The sequence below is a fragment of the Carettochelys insculpta genome, chromosome 20, assembly GCF_033958435.1.
Source record: "Carettochelys insculpta isolate YL-2023 chromosome 20, ASM3395843v1, whole genome shotgun sequence".
Taxonomy (NCBI): domain Eukaryota; kingdom Metazoa; phylum Chordata; order Testudines; family Carettochelyidae; genus Carettochelys; species Carettochelys insculpta.
In genome coordinates, this window is record NC_134156.1 from 2,679,067 (window position 1) to 2,700,314 (window position 21,248).

A 21,248-nucleotide genomic window follows, 5' to 3' on the forward strand; every position below is an offset into this window, starting at 1 on the left:
GACAACCCCATTCTTAACTGGAACAGTCAAAGAAAAAGAATGACTAATAACTGTTAGCTGTAGTATTATAGGTGTTTTCCTGGTTGTAATGGAAATCAATTTTGAAGGGTGCCCTTTTGGTTAAGTTATATAAATTCAAGCAGTAAAGTATTAAAAAGTATCTCCACTTAAATATTCACTCAGTGATGAAGCATTTCAAGATCCCCTGCTTTCAACTACATAATGGTTAAGTGACATGAACAGCATACACAGTACAGCCTGCATTTCCTTGTGCATCCAAAAACCCAAGTTATGGGAGTTTGAGTGCAGACTGCAGAACTAGATAGCTTCCCATTCCTGAACCCTCACCAGTAGGCTATTGCACTAAAATGAGGAAAGAGTCAGAACATTTCTGAAATCCTACTCTACCCAGCATCCCCACTCCAAAAGCCTCATGAGGTGATCCAAGTGTCCCTCTCTCAAATAATCTGAACACTTTACAATTTCACATAGGGTGAGAAATAAAGCATCTGCATCAGTTCATGCAATGAACAATATACAGTTCAAACTTGCATGCTTGCACAGACTGTGGCTTTTATAAAATCAAACACAAAATAAATTAACTGAACAAAATACAGAAAGCAAAATGAGCTGTTTGTTTTCAATGAAGCATTCTGCCACAGACATTTGCAGAAAGATCATTCATTTAATCAAAATTCAGGAGTGGCATTTAGCCATTCCGTGAGGATTTACAGTAAGCTAGAGACATCTGCTGGCTAGGAATGGATCCACCATGGCTCCAAACTTCCATTCCTCTCAATTGCCCCACTCCCTATCAATCAAGGACACACACACACACACACACACACACACACACACTCATAATATACATTTCATAGGACACCTTCTGTCTAACTTTAACTTAAGAATATGCTGAACATGTGCTCTCACTTATACAAAATTCAATAGTCCTCAAACTCTCTCTTGTTGAAAGAAAAGAATTTGCCGGGCTTAGAAAATGAATCACACTCATCCAGGACTAAGACATGCTTACTTTATTTTATTATATGTTTCACGGTTCTGATTATGCTAGAAATTTAAGTATTGCAGAACAGAAACCAGACTGGTTTGTGGCTATAATCACTGACCTGTTTTCAAACACATTTATAAAGGTTGGCAGTTTTAGCTTTTCGGCCTTTGTACAAATTTATGTATATTTATTGGAGTGGTTGTGAAGCAAGCTTCATTTCACAGGATACAGAGGACATGAATTTTTTTCTCTGTTACTCCAAAATGCAACAATGAAACCTAAGTACAGGTTGAACCCTGCTAATCAGGAACTCTCTCATCGGGCAACATCCGTAATCTGGTTGGACGACCACTTCTCACGGGTGTGACCAAGTTTCCCACAGTCCCGTAAAGTTTGTTTCCAGCAACCAGTCCTGCCTGTCACTGTTCTGCGCTGTTGTTTAGCTGCAATTTACCCCTAAATGTCCAAGGCCCAATAAGCAGTAGAAGCGCTGACAATGTGCTAGACAATATTGACCTCTCGTAGCCCTGGCAAATTCTCTCGTCCAGCACCAGTCAGGCCATGAGGGTGCCAGATGAGAGAGGTTCAACTTGAACAACCTACAGTTCATATCACACTCACGAATTGCAGTTGTCATCTTTGCAGGCCCCTAAAAGAGGAAAGCACCACACTTTTATAACATACAAATACTTAAAAAAAAACAAACTTCTGCTTGGAAGTTCAAAGAAAGAGAGAAAGAACTTTTAATCTGATACTGTCAAAATAAAGCGAGACAACTATGTCAATCTCTGCTCTGGCAGCACAGCAGGCAAGAATGCAAATATATTTGCCATTTTAAAAAGATAATGCCAGCAAATTTGGAACAAATTTGGCACTGTCTCTTTTCCAATAATCCACCTTGTTCTTCAAGTTTGGCCAAGACGACTGGCCTGCTTGTTACAAAAATCTTTTTGACATGTTTGGTAACTGCCTTCCCCCACAGCACTGCATAACTTCCTACTTCCTCTGATCTTCCCATGTTTCACCTTGGTGGTGTGAAGATTAAAAGCTTATCCAATTAGCCACCCACTGCCACCGCCAAGTTAATCACTGAAATCTTTGAAATCGTCACAGAGCAGTGGAGTGTGTAGATAGCTTTCGATTATAGGAGCAGATTTAACTAATTATAAGGCTTAGCAATGCAGCCAAATATAAAAGAGGAGGGGGTTAAAATCAGGGGGCTGTGTCATTGCTTAACAAATAGGGGCTTATCTTTCCAAAGGCATTGTTTCACTGATAAGTCTTATAGAACTTTCCAAGTAACTTAGATTAGTCAACCAGGTCTTACTTTAGACCAAGGCCACACATCAAGGCTTACCAACTTTAGAAGAATGATCAGGAAGACTGAACATTAAACAAAGGCTGGGTCACAGGACAACTGGATGGCGATTAATTGAACATTCCCTTGAAGGCACACAAGCTGTCTCTGCAGTGTCTACAACACCTCAGCTTGGATTCACAGATTCAAACTGAATGTGAGTAGCACAGCGGACCACTAAGTGTGTTCTCTCATTTACACACATCACATGCTAGGTTAGGTTTTTAATTAGGAACACCTGAAATGTGAATTATTAGAACAGTACTTATGGATTTCAGAGCTAACCCCAGATTGCCCCAGAGTGCTCCTCCAAGCCCAGGTGACATAACACCAACTTGTATTTTTATACCCCACTCAGATCCTCATGAGGTGCCTCTCCAGACAAGGACAACTGCACACCAAACTGCTCCGGACACTGCAGGGCCACCAACACAAGGTATCAGGGGCCAAATGCTTCCCAGATCTGCCAGCAGAGGAGCAAAGGTTGCGCCTGTGTCTCAATGAGAAAAATGAGCCTGCACCTCATGGCAGAACACGGTGCTCCTGGCTACTCCTCCGGACTGACCAAGCAGTAATGGCCTAATTGTGAGCCCACTTACTTTCTTAAAATCAGACTAGTTCATGACTACAGTAGACAGCGTTGGCAGAGTACATAAGAAAAAACCCGCTGTAACTGAAGTAAATGTCGCCTTGAAAGAGCAAGCCAATTCCTTTCCATATCAAAAGAACAGCAATAATCTTCAATCATTTCACCATCCTTCTTCATTTAGCCTTTCCCTTTGAGTGGGAGCACTGACTATAGGGAATTTATCACGCCCCTAGCAGCTTGACACGCAAATGATCTTTCATTTAACATACCAAAGTGAAAGGTAGCCCTGAGGTCCAGTAGCCTATTACACATCTTGACAGTGAGATTGATTAGGCTGTGAAACAGTCTCTCAAAAGAAGCACTTGAAGCCTCATCGGTTGGCTCATAAAAACTAAGCAAAAAGGAGTAACTCTGCAGTACTGGGTAGATGCCCTGGGAATTGGCCTCCCTGCCATTCCAGGGGTTCCAGCAGCTTCCCCTTTCTATACAGCTTTAACAGGTTCTAATGCAGATGCTCTGAAGGATAGGGGTGAAGGTCTCTCTAATATTCCCTCTACCACACAACACAAAAGGTTGGCCATTACAGGCTCAGCTACACAGGAAAGTTTTACCGGCTATGTGCCTGTAGGTATCCCAATATACCTGTGGACAGTTTAAAAGACTGGTTTATCCTAAGCACCATTCAAAGCACCAGAAGTTAAACCAAGTCAAACAAAAAAAGGCACTCTTATCCTGGAGTGAATGTCTCCTCCCAGGAGTTACGCTGTGTCACTACAGTTGTTTAAACTCACACTAACTCATACAGCTATAACTTCCCTGCGCAGACAAGCACTGAAATAGATTCTCCAGGGAGTGAATCATGTTTTGTTTAATTCAGTACATTAATGTCAGGAACAAAATCAGGACCCCCCTTCTGTGTCTTCATTTGCCCTTCTGAAGTGCCTTCTGCCTCCAGGGATCCCCAGGAAAATGGGTGAACAGTGCACCCATTGAGAGCACGAATATGACCTGAGCCACAGCAAAGCACCAAAACCAGGAGTCTAAATTTTGCAGTCCCTTCCTCTAAAACAGCACACTCACTCTTTCCTCTTGCAGAAGGAAAATGGTTCTTTATGCCACTTGCAAAAATCACACCAAGGAGACAGCAGCATCAGTGGCTTCTCTGCCCATGGTTTTATGATCCATTCTTTTTCCATTCACAAAGCGAACCTTTGACACAATCGCCTCTGATGCATACCTAAGCTTTTCTGCCCTGGAGACATGAAACTTATTCAGAGGACTACGTCTGACCACAGAGAGGGCCTTATGTCCCCGCACTAACCTTCTAACATGGTAATATGGTTTCACACTTGTCTGATCACAAATGCAATGTGTGTTAGTCTCAGTGTCCATGACAATGCACATTTCATCTCATCCCCAACCCAGCACATTCCACCTGTTGAGTTGGGAAAACAAATTAATCCATAGCAGCAATTGCAGACACAGAAACAGACCCAAGTTGGAAAGCTTACTCAACACCTGCCAATTCACAGAAATCGAAAAGCCACCTCAATCTATGAAGCAAAGGTTTAGAGCTGCCACACAATCTGCCCGTTTCTTGCCAGTTTTCCTGAGTCTAAGGGGCACTAATGGTAGTAATGAGCACAAAGATCCAATCAGATGCTGGAAGCACTAAAAGGGCAGTTCTTTGACTTCTTTTTCTCTGTGTGTTAAATGCTATTCTTCCGATTTGCTTTTCACTGAAGATATAAATACATAATTGCAGCTGTGACACCGCCCCCCCCGCCCATTAAAACATACACAGCACATTTATCAAAAAGACATAGGTAAAAATTTGATGCCTTGGACAGACTTCGGTGTGGGTAAACACTCTGCCTTACTAAAGTCCCAGGTCTTCTCAGATGCAGACAGAAGGCACTTCCTGCATGCAAATGTTTTGGGGAATCTTGTCTAATGATGACTTCAGCATCTGCTCCCTCAGGCTGCAGCTACACTAGCAAGTACTTCAGGAAAATCAGCCCCTCTTCCAAAACACCTGGTGCATCTACACACAAAACGAACTCGTTCGATCCAAAAACTGGAAGAACGTGGCTCCTCTTCCGGAAGCCATCTTTCACTCCTGGATCAGGAAGAGGGCCTTTTCCTGAAAGATTCTTTCAGAAAAAAAGCACATGTAGATGCTCCCGCAGCCCTTTCCTCAACGTTTCAATCCCTGACCCATTCTTTCAGAAGAGCGGGAGCTGTGTGCACACTATCAAAAGAGCAGATCAATCTTTTGTGTGTGGAGACGCACTCTCGGAAGATTTTCCGAAAGATTGCTGTAGTGTAGACACCACCTAAGTTATTGGTGGTGTAGAAGCTTGCACAGAACATTGTATATAGATAAGTCATCATGGAGACACGCAGCCATGGAAAACCAATGAAAAATAACGATTAACCAGAGAGAAAATGAGCTCTCGGCCATAAATATGGCCCCACTCAAAGAGTCAAGTAAATGGCACCGTATCTCCTCTGGAAAACTCTAGTTGCATCCTAATTAAGACTGACAACGCCGGAAGGTAAACTAATGCTATACCAAATAATGTAATGCCCTCTTCTGCATTCTGGCCCAAGCTGTCACTTAGAATAAAAATTAAGAGAACTAACACCACTGTACTACACAATGTGAAACAACATTACTAGAGTTTTCAAAGGCTGTAAGCTCACTGAATGGTGACCAAATATAAACGGAGATTAATTTGAGTAAAACCTTCACAATTACATGCCGTGGGGATGATAAATAGGTGACCACTGGGGCAAGAAGGTTAATGAGGGGAATAGCTGTTCGGGAAAAAAAAGGGGGTTGAAAATTTGGGCTGTCACATCAGGGATGGGTTAGATAAAAAGCTGGAACAAAGCAAGGAAACAGCATCACAGTTAACTCTTCAGCTTCGTGTGCAGCTCTTTTTTAAAATGGGGGAGGGGTAACCCTAACGTTCAGATTTAAAGAGAAGTCTGGTCTACTAAACTCTGAAGTAGAAAGACGAAATCCAAAGCAAGACTTCTAGAGCAGCGCTTCCCAAATGTAGAACATTCCCGTACCCCTGTCAGGGCTTTGGCCTTAATTGGCACATCCCCTCTCCCAGTGCTGTCCCACTGCTGAGCTCCTGATTTTCAGTCATTTATTTTCTGCCACGTACCCCTTGAAACCCTCTCATGTCCCACCAGTGGTGCACATTCCCCAATTCGAGAAAGGTGGTTCTCGAGGAGCCACCTGCCAAGAAAGCTTTTACATCAACATCAAGGAAATATCAATGTCCTCTGTCCCCATAAAGGCTTCAGCATGAGCAGTAGCAACGTGTGTTCCTCACTACTCACCTGCCAACAGGGCACGGACTTGAAGTTCAATCACAAGGCATGTTCAGTCACAGCCTGTGCTTTAGAACTGCCAACCAGACCAACTGCTGCGTTCCCACCACTGTCGCTGTGTGTGCATCACAGGTCAGGGCAACTGTGCCTCCTGGGCCCCTCAAGAGCGCCCACACTGGGCACCAGACACCCTCTTGGGCAGAGACCCAAGTCTCTCTTCCCTCCTGACTGGGATTTTTAACAAGCTGCACAGTTCTCTGCCTGTGCTGTGATAACCCTAGCAAGCCAGACTGCGTGACGCCCTAGGCCACCCTCTGCACTACACTTCCTGTCCAGAGGCTAAATGAAACATATTTGCCCACAGTTAAAAGTTACCACACAGCTTTTGTAAGCAAGCACATTTACTCTTATGGTGGAAGCACTATTAAAAACATTAAAAGAACTGACACATACACCAAAAGCTTACCAGGGGTCACCCCAACTCCAGCCTTAGGCTCAATATAGGTACCAGTCTTTCCAATCTTTTTCTAAGCATTAGCAGCAGCCCCCCTTCCCTCTACCCCTCCCCCCCCCCCCCCCCCCCGTCATCTTGCTGGATCAGAAAACAGGTCCAGAGTCTGTTTAAACTCAGCTACTTGTACAGCTACTTGTACTTTTCTTTGTCCACCTCTGGAGACTCCAGTTTGAACTACAACACCTCAGCCTCACCATATGGTGCCACTTTTCTGGAAGTGTTACAACTTAAGTGATTTCTCCTAGTCACCCTCCACTGTTTTCAGCTCCCTCAGAAGCTGCGATTATTCCCCCACTGGAATTACAATCCCTGGCCTGTAATGACAGCTAACCTTCATGCAGTGAGGTCTTCCAAGATACTGCAGGAAATTGTCATTGCTGTCACACTCAGATATCCATTTCTTAAGCTTGAAATTAAACACAAAATTGTGTTTATTTTCTTGTTTGCACATCAGGATCACTGATGTTAATACAGCATTAGTGACATGCCTTACAATTTCCTCACCTTTTGCTATGTTTGCAGCAGCAACATACCAAATGCTGCCCTAATGAGTGGAGCGTTTCCTTATTTTGCAAAGGACCACATTTCAGCAGCTCAGGTTAATTCATCTACCAAATGGAACAAGTAATGCACAGGAGTCTTCACTGGACTCTAGGACCTCTCAAGGTTTCTTCCAGTTCTAGCACTCTATGACAATCAGTCCATAAAGAGACCTTTGCGTGCAGGCGATTTCACATGTTTCAGTTAACTTAGCTCTAAATGTAAAATCCACACCACTTGACAGGCCTATAACAGAACTAATGGAATACACACACGACCACAGTTTTACTATCTGCAACCGATACAGTAGTAGTGCCTTTATTCAGAAGAGGGATTAAGCGGGCATCTGTTTTTATATCCTACAGAAAAGGACTCCTGACTTCTTTGAGAACACAAACATGTCATGTTCTGCAGCAGGACTGGGATCCCCTGCGTCCTACAGGTTTACCTTAGCATAGGTAAAATCTACCTCTCACTCTTTTAGGAAAGAGCTAGGGAGTGATTACTTCATTGCGCGTGCCTATACAGCTATGCCTACAATTGGCCAAAATTTCGAAAGGGCCATGCTAATGGCCAAACTGGAGAATACTAATGAGGCGCTGAAATGAATATTCAGCACCACATTAGCATGCTGCCAGTCGCAGCACTTCGATCACGTGCGTCTCGTCTACACAGAGCCCTTTTCAAAAAGGATAGGAATGAGGGGATTTTGACATTTGCGGGGTCCTTTTGAAAAGGGCCCTGCGTAGACAAGCTGCGCACAATCAAAACGCGGCGCTTCTGAAGTGCCGCAGCCGGCAGCACGCTAACAAGGCGCTGAATTTTCCTTTCAGCACCTCATTAGTATTCTCCGATTCGGCCGTTAGCATGGCCATTTCAAAATTTTGGCCAAGTGTAGACATGGCCTATGTGTGAGAGAGAGGGAGAGCATGAAAGACACTCTTCAAACTAAAGCATTGGATATGAATTTCTTCAATAAAAGGTACACATGGTTAGGGATATTATGAGCAATCAAGTCTTCAGTGGCACACTTAAGAATTAGTGACACTCAATTAATCAATAGTAACAGAGAGGAAGCCGTGCTAGTCTATATACTATCAAAACAAAAAAGCTGTCACGTAGCACTTTAAAGACTAACAAAATAATTTATTAGGTGAGCTTTCCTGGGACAGACCCACTTCTTCAGACCAAGTAAAGTGCTACTTTACTGCTTTTTTGTTTCAATTAATCAAGGAAGTACTAAAGAGTAGCATTCTGTGAAAGAAAAAGGCTGGTACTGATAAACCGTTATCAACAGCCTTTCCAGTTTCACCAGTTTCCAGGACACTAGAAACAACCAACCCACCAGTATGTTATTGTGCATTAAGTTTGCCAGAAGCTGGGAGTGGGACCACTTGATGGTTACCTGTTCTGTTTACTGCCCCTGAGACACCTGACATTAGCTGCTGCCAGGATACTGGGCTAGGACCACCTTTAGTCTGACCCGGTATGGCCAATCTTATGTTCTGGGTATGCTGCTTGTAAACATTTACATTGTAAGACTTCTGATGAAAACCATCTATATGCTGATTCTATTCACGAGCTGTTCCCCAACAGACAGGCAGAACATGCTTCTAGTGCAGCTTGCAATTACTCAGTTTATGGATTGCTAGCAATTTCTCATGCAGCAGTCCTGAATTTCACACTCCAAAAAAAGGCACTAGGTTCCTCCCGCACCATCTAAAGCTCACCAGGGCTGTGTCATTTTCAAGAACATGGAGAAAAATAAAGAGATTCCAGAGGTAGTTTTCACTGCTGAAAGGAGGAGGCTGTACAGAAAAGCAAAGAAAAGAGCAGGCAATTTTCAGACTACCTATTAAGTAGCTGTTATGCCTCCTGACCATGAAGGAATGGAGATAAGGTGTGATGACAATAATTCAAAGGAACCTAGCTCCTCGGTATAGAGACATAATGATAATGGAGCATTCATCTTGCAGTTAATATGTCAGCTAGGGGATATGGCTATAAAGACAAAGAAGAGCTCTGTGTAAACGCAAACGCTTGTCTCTCTCGCCAAAAGAAGTTGTCCAATAAAAGACATTACTTCACCAGAACAGTCTCTCAGATAAGGGTCTACAGATTAAAACTCATCACTCCTGTCAGGGAGCTTCTCTAGTCAAGAATGTCACAGCAAAAATTACTGCACATAACACCACCAAAAGCGCCCTAGGGACCATTTGCCAGGGGTACTGAACAGCTGCAATCTACTCCCTGAGGCACCGCCATCTGCTTCTAGCAAAAACATGGGCAGCAACTGGAGGGTTAAACCTAATATATAATCGATCTAAACAACAAAGTCCAGATGTGCAGCTCATTTAAGAGATGTGCACAGTCTGTACTAGATCACAAAATTAGAGACAGTTAACACTTTATTTGCTCTCTCCTTCCCACATACCACACCGACAACTATTAAACTGATAATAGATAATAAACATATGCAGTGTAGTTGTAGCCATGTAGCTCAGTGGTTCCCTACCAGGGGTCCACAAGGGTATTGCAGGGGGTCTGTGAAAAAAATAAAAACTAAATAAATATAATGAGAATAAGTTTTAAATAAACTGCAATTTTAAAATGAATTACTACTTTTAAATTAAATATTTTCCAACAACACTACTAATTGCTGTTTGAAAATCTATGTTGTGGTTTCCTTTTTCATTTAATGATGAGTACATAAAACAGCTAGAATTGGATTTGATGGGAGTCTGCAAATGGTTATGAGGTAATGGGGAGTCTGCACTAGAGAAAAGGCTGGGAATAATAGAGGCCCATGTTTTCCCATCAAAAAGACATAAAACGAAATTTTCTAGGTGGAAAAAATGAAATCAAAAGCAACTTTTACTGTGCTTTCTCCGGAGATGCATTCAAAACACACAGCATCACACTGTTCCTTTAAAAGAGCGATATCATACCTTATCACATCTGGTTCTGTGCCATCATTCTTATAGGATGTTTGAAGTTGTCTCTGTCGCGTGAGAAGGTCATCCACTAAGTTTTGCCGTCTGTCCCCCTCCAGCTGTGTTCTAGAGGCAGGTTAAGGGCCAGTCACAGAAATAAAAGCATATTTAAAACTTGTATTTCCAGTGCTCAAAGCATCACTCTCATAAGTCACCTATTACTGTAATATCAAAGCCATTCAGCAAATGAGAATTCTCAAAGAGCAATAGATTACGGTAGAAATAATCCTAAAAGTGCCTTCCTTCTTCACTTGACAAAGAGTTGTAGCATTATTTGCTGGTAAAACAGATACACTGCATGGCTGTTAAAACAAGGAGTATAAATTACTATAGCACTCACTTCACATCTTCAACCGTAACACCCAACAGGGGACATCACTATCTTTCACTAAAAGGTTTCCAGCACTAACCTATTTTTGCCATTTACAATACTTTTGGGAAAGAAGAAATCATGATGTGTTTTAAGAAAATGATCCAGAGAGCACAAACTTATGAAGGTTTTTCTCCTCTTTTCTTTTCTTTTTTGGTGGCGGGGGAGGAGATTGTGCATTGTATTTATGTACAAATTGAGCAATGAACGGCCAAAAAAAAAAAAAACCCATCACCAGCCCCTGGCATTATTAGTTGTCTTCAAAAATCACCATGCATATGGGTTTTTTTTTTTGTTTTTTTTTTTTTTTTACAATTTAGTAGGCATGCAATGGTGAGACACAGTGGCTACATCTACACAAGAAGGTTTTCATGACAAAACCAGTGGAGCGTCTACATGCAAAATGTGTTTTGTCAACAGTTTGCTGGCAAAACTCAGCACTTCCACTTACAGCATTCTGGCTCTCCGGGATGAGGAAGAGCTCCTTTGTCGACAGCTGCTGTTGACAAAAAAGCTGCACAGGCGCTCCGGGGGGTCCTTTTTGTTGACAGAGGGGTCTTCCTTGATGCCAACCAGCACAACGCATGAAGCGCCCTCTCCACCACATTCAGAGCTCTATGCTTTCTGCCTCCGGCTGCTTTTAAAGCACACGTAGCCCCAGAAACCTGGGAGCACGCCACTAGCAGACCCACCATGCTGATAGCTCCGCACCCTCACAGCCACTCCCCAGACAGAGAAAAATGACCAAGGCTTCCTGAGACCCCCCGCAGGATGTGTCCAAGGGGTCCCAAGACCAACCCCAGGGGTCAAAGAAGTGCGCCCCCCTCCTGGTCTGGCCCAGAGCTCCAGGACCAGCTGGCCCTCTGGGGTGAGGAGGTCACATTCCTCTATCCCACGGCCAAGAGCCAGAACACTCTGGGGTGCGCCTGCCTCACTGCAGCCCTGGAGGAGCACGGCCACCCCGCTCACACCCTGGAGCCGGTGCAGGCCAAAGTGAAGGAGCTCTGCCAGGGCTACGTGCAGGCTCGGGACACACAGTGAAGGTCAGGGGCAGGGATGGCCACCTGTCTCTATTACACCAAGCTGAACCATGTCCTGGGGGGGCGATGATGGCGCCCCCAGCTGAGAGGCCGTGTACACCATGGAGGAGGCCCCCCAACGCAGCCAGAGGAGCTGGAAACCCCACCAGAGCCCCAACTACAGCCACCCTCGGACCCCAAATCCAGCCAGGGGAACCTCACCATCACCCTGGACTTGGGGCCCTTGAGTGAGACAACATCCAGGGTGTCTCCAGACCTCCTCAGGGGACTGTCTGGTGAGTACCCTGGATCGCACACCCCAGGGCTTGGAGGGAGAGGGGAATGCAGACGGGATATGCCAGAAGCCTCACCCAGCTGGCTCGGGTGGGAACCCATGCTAAAGGGCCAGCACATGCACCCATGTGCACAGCAACACATCCCACCCCAAGCCAGCAGGCAGACCCTGGCATAGGCACCAGCCCACTGCCATGGCCATGGGGAGCCGCACATGCCCAGGGGTAGGGCCTCCTGCCCCACCACAGCTGAGAGTAAGCCAGCCGCATAGTCGACGACCCAACCTCAGACACACCACCAAGGCGTGCAGCTCTCAGCTTGCGGGCATGCCCGCAGACAACAGACAGCATGCATTCTGGACAGCGCCGCGAGCCGCACGCATGTTGGGGGGCCCTGGGGAGAACCAGGCTGCACCCGGTTTGTCTGGTACCCATGGGGGGACCCCTCTGTGGCCAGACACTCCATCGGGCGACTAACCCATTGGGCACAGCAATCAGCCCAGTCCCTGAGACACCACGGGGTCCCTATGCAGGCAGCACAGGCATGTGCTCCTGGGACAGCCCCGTCCTACAGCCTAGGGGTGGGGCCTGCTGCTTGCAGGAGGTGGGGGCGGGGTTTTGGGGGCTGTGCTGCAGGAAGGACTCACTGTCTCCCCACTCTTTACAGCTGCACCATCCAAGGGTCAGGCCAGCCCCACCAGGTAGTCACGGTCAGCCAGTCCCATCGTGGTCCTGGAGCCAGCCAGCCCAGGAGCAGCTCCCCAGAGGGACAGCACCCCACCACTGCCCGGGCAGGCCCACGGCCAGAGGGGCTATTGCAGGGCTGAGGACAACGTCCTGCAGGTGTACACCGTCGCCCTCTGGAGGCAAAGTGACCTTTTGGAGCAGCGGTGGTAGGAGGGCTGGGAGCGGCAATGGGAGCAGGAGCAGGCACGGACCTTGGACCAGTGGCTGGCCAGCCACCCCAGGCCTCCCTGCCATTGGCCCGCACTGTCCCCCTTTTCTCCACCACCATTGCTCCCCCTCCAACCCCAGCCCTCTGCCCTCAAGCCCCAGGTGGGGCTGCAGGCCCTGCAGTGGGCAATGGTCATGACCAGCACCCCTGCTCTCCCCACCCCACCCATACCTCCCCATGCACCCAGCCCCACCCAGTCCCAACAGGGACCCTGAACCCACAACAGGGCAGGGTAGAGCCAGGTGCGGAGCTCCATGGAGGCTCCTTCCTCATGCGGAAATTCTGGAGCCACTGCTGGTGGTCCCATTGCCCCATGAGCAGCCGGTCCCACCAGTCGGAGCTGCTGAGGTACCTCCAGAACCGCCTGTGCACCCAAGGGAGAGAGGCAGGGCAGGCCAGCTGGCAGGATTGTTCCCCCAGATGTGGTGGAAGATGGCCCTCATGGTCACTGGCAGCACCTAGGGCAGCTGTTTGTCAGTCCAGGGCGTGCTCTCACTGGGTCTCTCACAGCCGGCTAGGGAGCCCTGCAACAGCTTTGCCGTTCGCTCAAGGAGGTAAGCAAGCCTCAGGATGGGCAGGGAACAAGGGTCGGTGGAGGGGGAACCCTTTTAAGAGCAAGCCTGGCCAGTGGTCCCAGAAGGGCTTGGCGTCCATCCAACCTTGCCTTCCAGGGACGGTTCTGTCGACAGAGCAGCCAAAGCATGGGGCCACTTTCTGTCGACTGGACAGATCGAAAGATTGATCCACCTTTGTGCGTAGACATGATCTGTCGACAGAAGTTTGTTGGGAAATCCCTTCTGACAGATACTTCTGTCAACAGATCGCTGTAGTGTAGATATAGCCAAAGAGCGTAAGCTTGGCACAACAGGGACGGAGGCTTCCTACACTTCTGTCCAGTATACGGCTCATTTTAAGTGCTACTACAAAAGCACCACCACTCACCACAGAAATACATTGCTCTGTTGGATTTAGCATCGCTCTCAGGATGTTCCTTATTTTGCCAGCTGATGATACAGAAAAGGTGATAAGTCCTCCCCCAGCTCATTAGGTGGTGGGCAGGTTATCAGAAGAAGTTACTTAAAGGTTGTTTCCATCTACACAGTTATATCACTGGCATGCCGCAGTAGCAGCTGAAATAGGACCTATTGCTTTTGAGAAAAAGGACTCCGTTCATTCATTGCTTCTGAACGACTACATTCCTTGCAATGTTGCTGCTCTGACTTTTATAAACTTGTGATGCCCATTGTAAAAGGGCATAGTGCTCTTCCTCAGAGTTGAGCTGCAATCTGAGCAGGTGCCTAGCGATAATGTCTTATATTTGCTTTCTCACGTAACAGTGCCGTGCATCTGCTCCAAAGTAACGCAGTCAAACAAAGGGTAAAGTGTACCCCAGTATTCAGTGCAACATTCTCAGAGATTCCTGTTCCACTGGAAACTGCTGGCTTGATGCAGCTAAATGCACACTTCATATCGTACACTCCCGGCTCAAATGTGAATACGAGGGTTCAGCACAGCGAAAGCCAATGGCTCACTTTTAATGTTACCACAAGCAAACTTACGTAATGCCACCGTGGTGCCGCTTGCAAATGGCCACTAGCTATAAACCTATGGGCGCATGCGAGTTACAGGGGCAACGTCAGAGAGACTCCACGCGGACAACACAGAGGTACAAAAAAAATGGAAAATGCACAGAAGGACAACCCAGCACTAACAATTACCTGCTCAGAACTGAAGAGCAAGGAGAAGCCAATCAGGTCAAAATATAACAAATGTAAAACATTTTTAACATAAAGCACAACTAACCTATGAATCTCACTGACATTACAGCAAAGACTTCAGCAGGATTTCAAAATGTCCTTGGACTTTTGTATGATCTTAAGAGAATGTTCCAGGAAGCAAAAGTAATTGTCAATTTCAAACCGGTCGTCTTCACTCAGGGTCAATATTTGCAGCTCCTCTCACAACAGATAAGCACAGTTTCTACAGCCCCTAGCACAAGATCCCAGTACTCAACTAGAACTCCAAGGTACCACGACTATACAAGTAACTAAAAACACTGAAACCTTCCTTGTAGGGCCGAGTGTCACCTCGTACGATGTACAGGTTGAACCGCTCTGGTCCAGCGGCTGGGGCCAGCAGTGGAGCCGGGTCAGCAGCAGGGGACTGCAGTGGAGCATGGTGCCTAGGAGTGGGGCCTGGGAGGGTCTCCTGACCTACCCCAGGTGATCCCAGAGTCCATCAGCGGAGGGGATGGAAACTGATCTCCCCTGGTTCAGAGCACTCTCTTGTTTGGGACTGCTCAAGTCCCAGGGATGCCAGACCGGGGCAGGGGGGTCCAACCTGTACTTTGTTCCCCACAAGATTCTAACCCCTGCTATTACAGCAAGCAGATTTTCTAAGAGCTAAATATAAAATCCTAATTAAATAATGGGGTCCACATTTTCAAGGGTGGCTTGTGATTCTGGCATCCAAGCTGAGGCACCTTGAATGGACCTGAATTGCAGGTTCTCAGTGTTCAGCACTTTCTGAACATCAGGCCACTGATGATGCCTCCGCTTAAGCATTGAAAATCGCCACTCACTTTTGAGCATTTAGGCCTGAATATTTAATTGGTTGTAGCGGGAACTAAACAAGTCACCCCCCTATGACAACAGAGAGCCAATTCACCCCAGTGTATCACATTGAAGTGAATAGAGTCACACCAAGATAAATTTGGCCACATGTCTCTGTTATGGGTCACCTGGACTGGTCGTGAAGATTTTCAGACCCATATCAATGCTATGCGGCTGCTTTCTGCAGCACGCAGGAGCAACTAGGCCAGGACATGAATATCCAGAGCACAGGCAAATGGACGAAAAGTTACACATCCCTAGCAAGTCTTTTATCTTTGTCTAACTCTTCCACTCAGAAAGGCAGAGAACAAGAACAGTGCTGGATTGCCCAGGGTTTCTGCTGAGCACCCCTTATCAAGCTAGCCAGGTCCACGGCACAGCAGCCTTACTTCCCACCATACCCTGTGCAGCAGGAGCTCCAAATTTGGACACTGGCTTCATGAATGGCCGTGGGACAGCACCACGAGCACAGCCTATCTGCACTTCTTTTACAGCTGCACCGCGAGGGGCTTAAGGAAACACACAGCTCGATTATGTCTCAAAGAAAACGCCTCAGGGCAGTCAGTATTACAGGGCTGGTCACACACTGGAGTTGTACCTACACAGTCACTACAACATTAAAAAATGAGTGTAGGGTCCCTGAAATAGAAATCAACATTTTTAGTAACTGGGGACTCCCAAAGTTGGGGGCATGCACGAAGAGGAGGAAAACGACAGCTTCCTTCCTAAAAGAGCTTGTTTTTCCACCCACCACAAGGACACTGGAAAAAAAAAACCAGCAAGATACTGTTTACATGGATACATCTGATGTGTTGATGTAGCTCGAAGCAGCAAGTCCTTCAGCTGGTCAATCCTTTCCTTCAGATTCTGCAACAGTGATCGGATGGTCACGTTAAGCTGAAGGGGGAAAAAAATTTTTTTTTTTTTTTAAATCGGGTTGGCCATGCAAACAAACAGTCACATTCAAATGACATTGCAGGACGCTACACACCCCACTATGCACCACGTTGCAGGATTCCATCCAAACGCTGGGAGAAGCCTGCACTGAGAACACAGAAGTGCTGCTATACACAAGGGCTACGTCTACACTACCCCAAAACTTCGAAATAGCCATGCAAATGCCATTTCGAAGCTTACTAATAAGCACTGAAATACATATTCAGCGCCTCATTAGAATGCCGGTGGCCCCGGCACTTCAAAATTGCTGCAGCTCGCCGGCGCGTGGCTCATCCAGACAGGGGTCCGTTTCGAAAGGACCCTCGCAACTTCGAAATCCCCTTATTCCTATCAGCATGCATGGCTATCCTATTGCATGGCCATTTCGAAGTTTTGGGATAGTGCAGACACAGCCAAGCAGTGCTGCTTGAGGTTTTGTTTAATTTTTTTTTCAAATACAACAATAAAATTTCAACCTTAGTTTTGAGACCAGTTTTCTAATGTAGTCTGATAAATTAGACATTTTTCTTCCAAGTGTTCACAAATTAATTCCCCAATGTGCTGGAATAATTTGCACACACTTTGCTACTGTCCAGTTAAGCTCCTGGTTCTTTATTCCACTTTTAAAAGGAAATATAAATACTGCCTTTTTTGTAGGCAGAGATCTCCTAACTCCCGTTACTGTCAGAGGTTCAGAGATTCCTTCCACTGGTTCTCTTTAATTCTGCAGTGGATTTCTTCTCTAATTTCATGTCTCTTTAGTGTTATTGGCAGACACTTGCTTACCGTCTTTGCACATCCTTGATTCCTGGCCTCTCTGTAATAATTTCTATTCCCGTTACTCGCATGAGGTTCTTATATTTATTTTTTTCTACTGTAAACATAGTAAAAACAATACTCTCTTCCAAGCAAGCAAGCAAGCAGTCATGTAATGTTCTCTCTGTCTGGGAGTTCTCTCACTTTTTTACTTTTATTATGTGAAGTGTCTACATTTTTCCTCCTCCAGTTTCTCCTGAGTATTATTCCCTTTGATTCAGCTAACTAGAGGAAAAGCAGCTATTCTAAAACTAGAACTGGCAATCATCTTACAGGTTTGCATGGGTTTGGAGGGACCTCTTGTTTACAAGACAATAACCATGCTGTGAGCAACTGCCCAAAGAAAAAGCAGGACTACAGCCTGGGACACATGCATTATGGAGAAAACATGGAGTAGGACAGCCTACACTTCAAATGGCCTCTTCCCTCTGGGTTCTCCATTCTTAGGAAACTAGGCCACAACTTCTACTCCTCCACAGCTAGCCCCAGTGTCCTTGATAGCCCCAGAAGGTTTATCTGTCTGAGCCCATTGAGGAAGGTTTAGAGACATTTTGTCAGGCAAAAAAAGGCAACAAGTTGTCCAACTTCCCCTTCTCTTTCCCTGGCAATTCTTGTAACGTGCTGCACTTGCAATCAGCACAGAGGTGACCGAGGCCAGTTCCAGAAGTGCCTCATTGACTCAGGCTCCTGAGTCCCACTGACTTTCAGACAAACAAGTACCCCCACCAGGTCTGAGGAGGATTGAGTGGGCCAGATGTTGCGGCAGCCACGTTTACTGTGAGCATGTGATTAACCAGAGGAGAGATTTGCATAACCACTGTGTCTGGCAATCACTTAAGCAACATTTCCCCAACTTTTCAAAGCTGAGTGCCACTTCAAGGCAATAAACAATTCCAAGTCCACATAATCAGTGTTCCCTCTAATTTTTCCTCACCCGAGTAGAACAAATTTTCTTATATACACCACTGTGGAAAGATCTGCAACATATCACCTTCATATTGGTGCACAATACGATACAACACTTCTGTGTTAAAATTTTCTCCAGCCGTTGCAAATACAATTGACTAGCCTTGCATTTCTCAGTGTGAGTTGTTACCATAAATATTTCATTGCTGGAAGTTTGTTTACAGTAGACTCAAACACCGTTGATACTTGTCTTTAACTGTCCTGAGAGTAAATGCCTTTTACCACATTAAAACACAAAACATGGAAAAAATGTCTTTGCAGAATCATTTTAACCGATGTGTAATGTTTTCACAATACACAGGCTACAAAGCTTACAATACAAGAGAGTCATTAGAAAACACGAAGGCTGCCCTTTTAATTATTTTTAAGCAGGCTAGCATAATGAACAAGATGATGCAGATCTCCTGCCAACACAGCACTGTTCACGCTTGCTCCGAAGTCTGTGTAACTTACATCTCTCAATGGTTGTCTTATTCACACCCAGAATGACACCAGTTATATGGACCTGGGCTGTACTGTGGCCACAGCCCAAGATTCTTTGTTATTCTTATTTCATGAGAGACCTTTGTCTGGCGTTGTTTCTCCCACTCCCTCGCTTAGCCAGAAACCAAATGACTGGAGGGATAGCTCAGTGGTTTGAGCATTGGCCTGCCAAACCCAGGATTGTGAGCTCAATCCTTGAGGAGGCCATTTAGGAATTGCAACATTTAGGGATGGTGCTTGGTCCTGCCAAGCGGGCAGGGGACTGGACTAGATGACCTCCTGAGGTCCCTTCCAGCTCTAGGAGGTGTGTGTGTGTAAATTACAATACATTGTTGTAAAAAGCAGCTACTCAAAGTCTCTTGCCTCCATAAAGGCCAAAAACTCCATTTCCAGGACACTCCAAGGGACAATCTACTGCAGTGGTTTTCACCAGTGTGCCATGACACACAAGAACTGTAAGTGTGCCATGAAATTTTGTCAATTTCCCCTTGCTGGAGCTCTTCAAAGAGACAGAGCAGAAACTCACAACCCTGTGCCACCTGGGGCTCAAACAGCAAGGTTGACTGTATCCCAGCTGGTGCAGAGTTGGTCTGTGCAGAGCTGCCACAAGGGGAAATGCCGACCCTGCAGGAGCCCATTTGCATCAGAAGGCAGCTAAAATGCTGCTTCACAGCCCAAACGGGCAGGCGGACAGCCTGTCCCCCTCTTCCCTGATGATGCAAGCAGGGACGGAGGGAAGATGGAAGCCTGTTACAGCTAGAGTGCCATGGAATTGTTCAAAGTGTGCCATGAACCGCTGGTGTACTGTACTACTCCAAACACAGATTACAAAGAGCTACCTGCAGGCTTTGGAAACCCACTGCCATATTAGACTATTGCTCTTCTATCCTGTGCCCTTTTGCTTGAACTACTGAAGCTCCATATGCCATGCCTAGCCCCCTCTTTGAGCACGAAGCCCACACACTCAGCATCGGAGCAGATGAACACAACCAATCATTACATCAGTTTTGTTATTTTTCATTTTTCAGAACTCTTTGCAGTTAAATGTAACGTCATACTCCCGATCCTTGAAAGACAGACACGTGCCTAGTGGTACATGCGCTAATTTCCCTCCTTGCCTCTGTAAGATAGACCAAGTGCTTAAATCTCTACAGCATTAGGGCCTTGTAATGTTAATGCATTTTGCACGAGTGGAAAAAATACTAGAGACACATCTCTCTCAGTCTTGTGTTAAAAACAACCAGAAGTCCTGTGGCACCTTATAAACCACACATATTTAGGACCATAAACTTTCGTGGGCAAAGGCCCGCTTCATCAGGCGCGTCTGACGAAGCGGGCCTTTGCCCACGAAAGTTTATGGTCCTAAATCTCTGTTCGTCTCTAAGATTCCACAGGGCTTCTGGTTGTTTTTGAAGGACACGGACTAACTCAGCTACGGTCTCTGGACAACTAGCTGCTGTGCACGGGGCCAGCGTGTTCTCCGAACAGGGCATCGCAGCCACACAACTCCTCCCCGCGTCTTGCGCGAGAGTCTCTTACGAGGAAGCACAAACCCCGCAGGGAGCGGGACGTCTGCACGCGGCCGCGCGTGGGCGAAGACGGGGGATACCTTCGTTGAGCTTTCACCGCTCCTTTGGCATCGGTTCCGTTCCTGGATTTTCTCGGCGATCTCCTGCGCGATGTAACAGGTGGCATCGTACAGCGACAGCCTGCAGGGACACAGTTCTCCGCCCGCTCAGAACACGCCTGCCCGGCGCCCGGACGCCAGGGAGCGCGGTGCGCCCCCGCTTCCCGCTCGGTGCCAGGCGCGGCGGAGGGGCGGGCAGGTCTGGGGCACCCTCCCCGCCGCCGGGGACGGACGACAACCCTCCGGGCCTTGCACACGGGCATGGGAGCCCCGAGAGCGCGGCGCCGGGCCTGCCCCGCCCGCAGGCAGAGGGGCTCTCTGCGGCCGGGAGAGCGGGGGGGGGGGCACCAGGGTACAGACACCAGCCGCCGCCAGTGCATCCGGTGGGGGGGGAGGTCCCCGAATCGGGCCCAGTTCCCGTTCCCACCACAGATGGGAACTACCCCGGTCTCACCAGGGGTCCGGAGCCATCACCGCGGCGGGACCTCTGCCGCCGGCCGGGTTGCCCTGGATCCGGGCGCTTCCGGGTGTGTCAGCTGACTACGGTGCGCGCAGAGGCTCAGAACGCGGAAGCCGGAAAGCGAACATCCGGGTCCTCCCCGGGGAGGAGTTAGGCGAGACCCCGCCCCCCGGCAAGCGGCCGCCTGGAGCTGGGCGGGGCCTCACCGCTCAGCTGCGAGAGGGGCGTTCACGGGGGCGCGGTGGGTCGCACAGCCCCGCCCTCACCTGGAGCGCTGCAATGGGGGGGATCACACAACCCGTCTGGGGGGAGCTGCAGTGGGGGGGTCACACAGCCAGCTCCCCGTCAGCCGAGGTGCTGC

At 47.2% G+C, this 21,248-nt stretch overlaps 1 protein-coding gene across 3 annotated transcripts in view; it reads right to left on the reverse strand.

Annotated features, from left to right (window-relative positions):
* STX8 (syntaxin 8) overlaps positions 1-20,951 on the reverse strand; it is a 142,652-nt gene extending 121,701 nt beyond the window's left edge. For all 3 annotated transcript variants that reach the window (XM_075014563.1, XM_075014560.1, XM_075014561.1), the window contains exons 1-4: positions 20,882-20,951; positions 20,410-20,509; positions 16,402-16,496; positions 10,306-10,416 (exon numbers count right to left, since the gene is read on the reverse strand). In XM_075014563.1, coding sequence (XP_074870664.1) covers positions 10,306-10,416; positions 16,402-16,496; positions 20,410-20,509; positions 20,882-20,898 — 323 coding nt within the window. In that variant the 5' untranslated portion in view covers positions 20,899-20,951. The remainder of the gene's footprint in view (positions 1-10,305; positions 10,417-16,401; positions 16,497-20,409; positions 20,510-20,881) is intronic.
* Between the last annotated feature and the right edge of the window lie 297 nt (positions 20,952-21,248).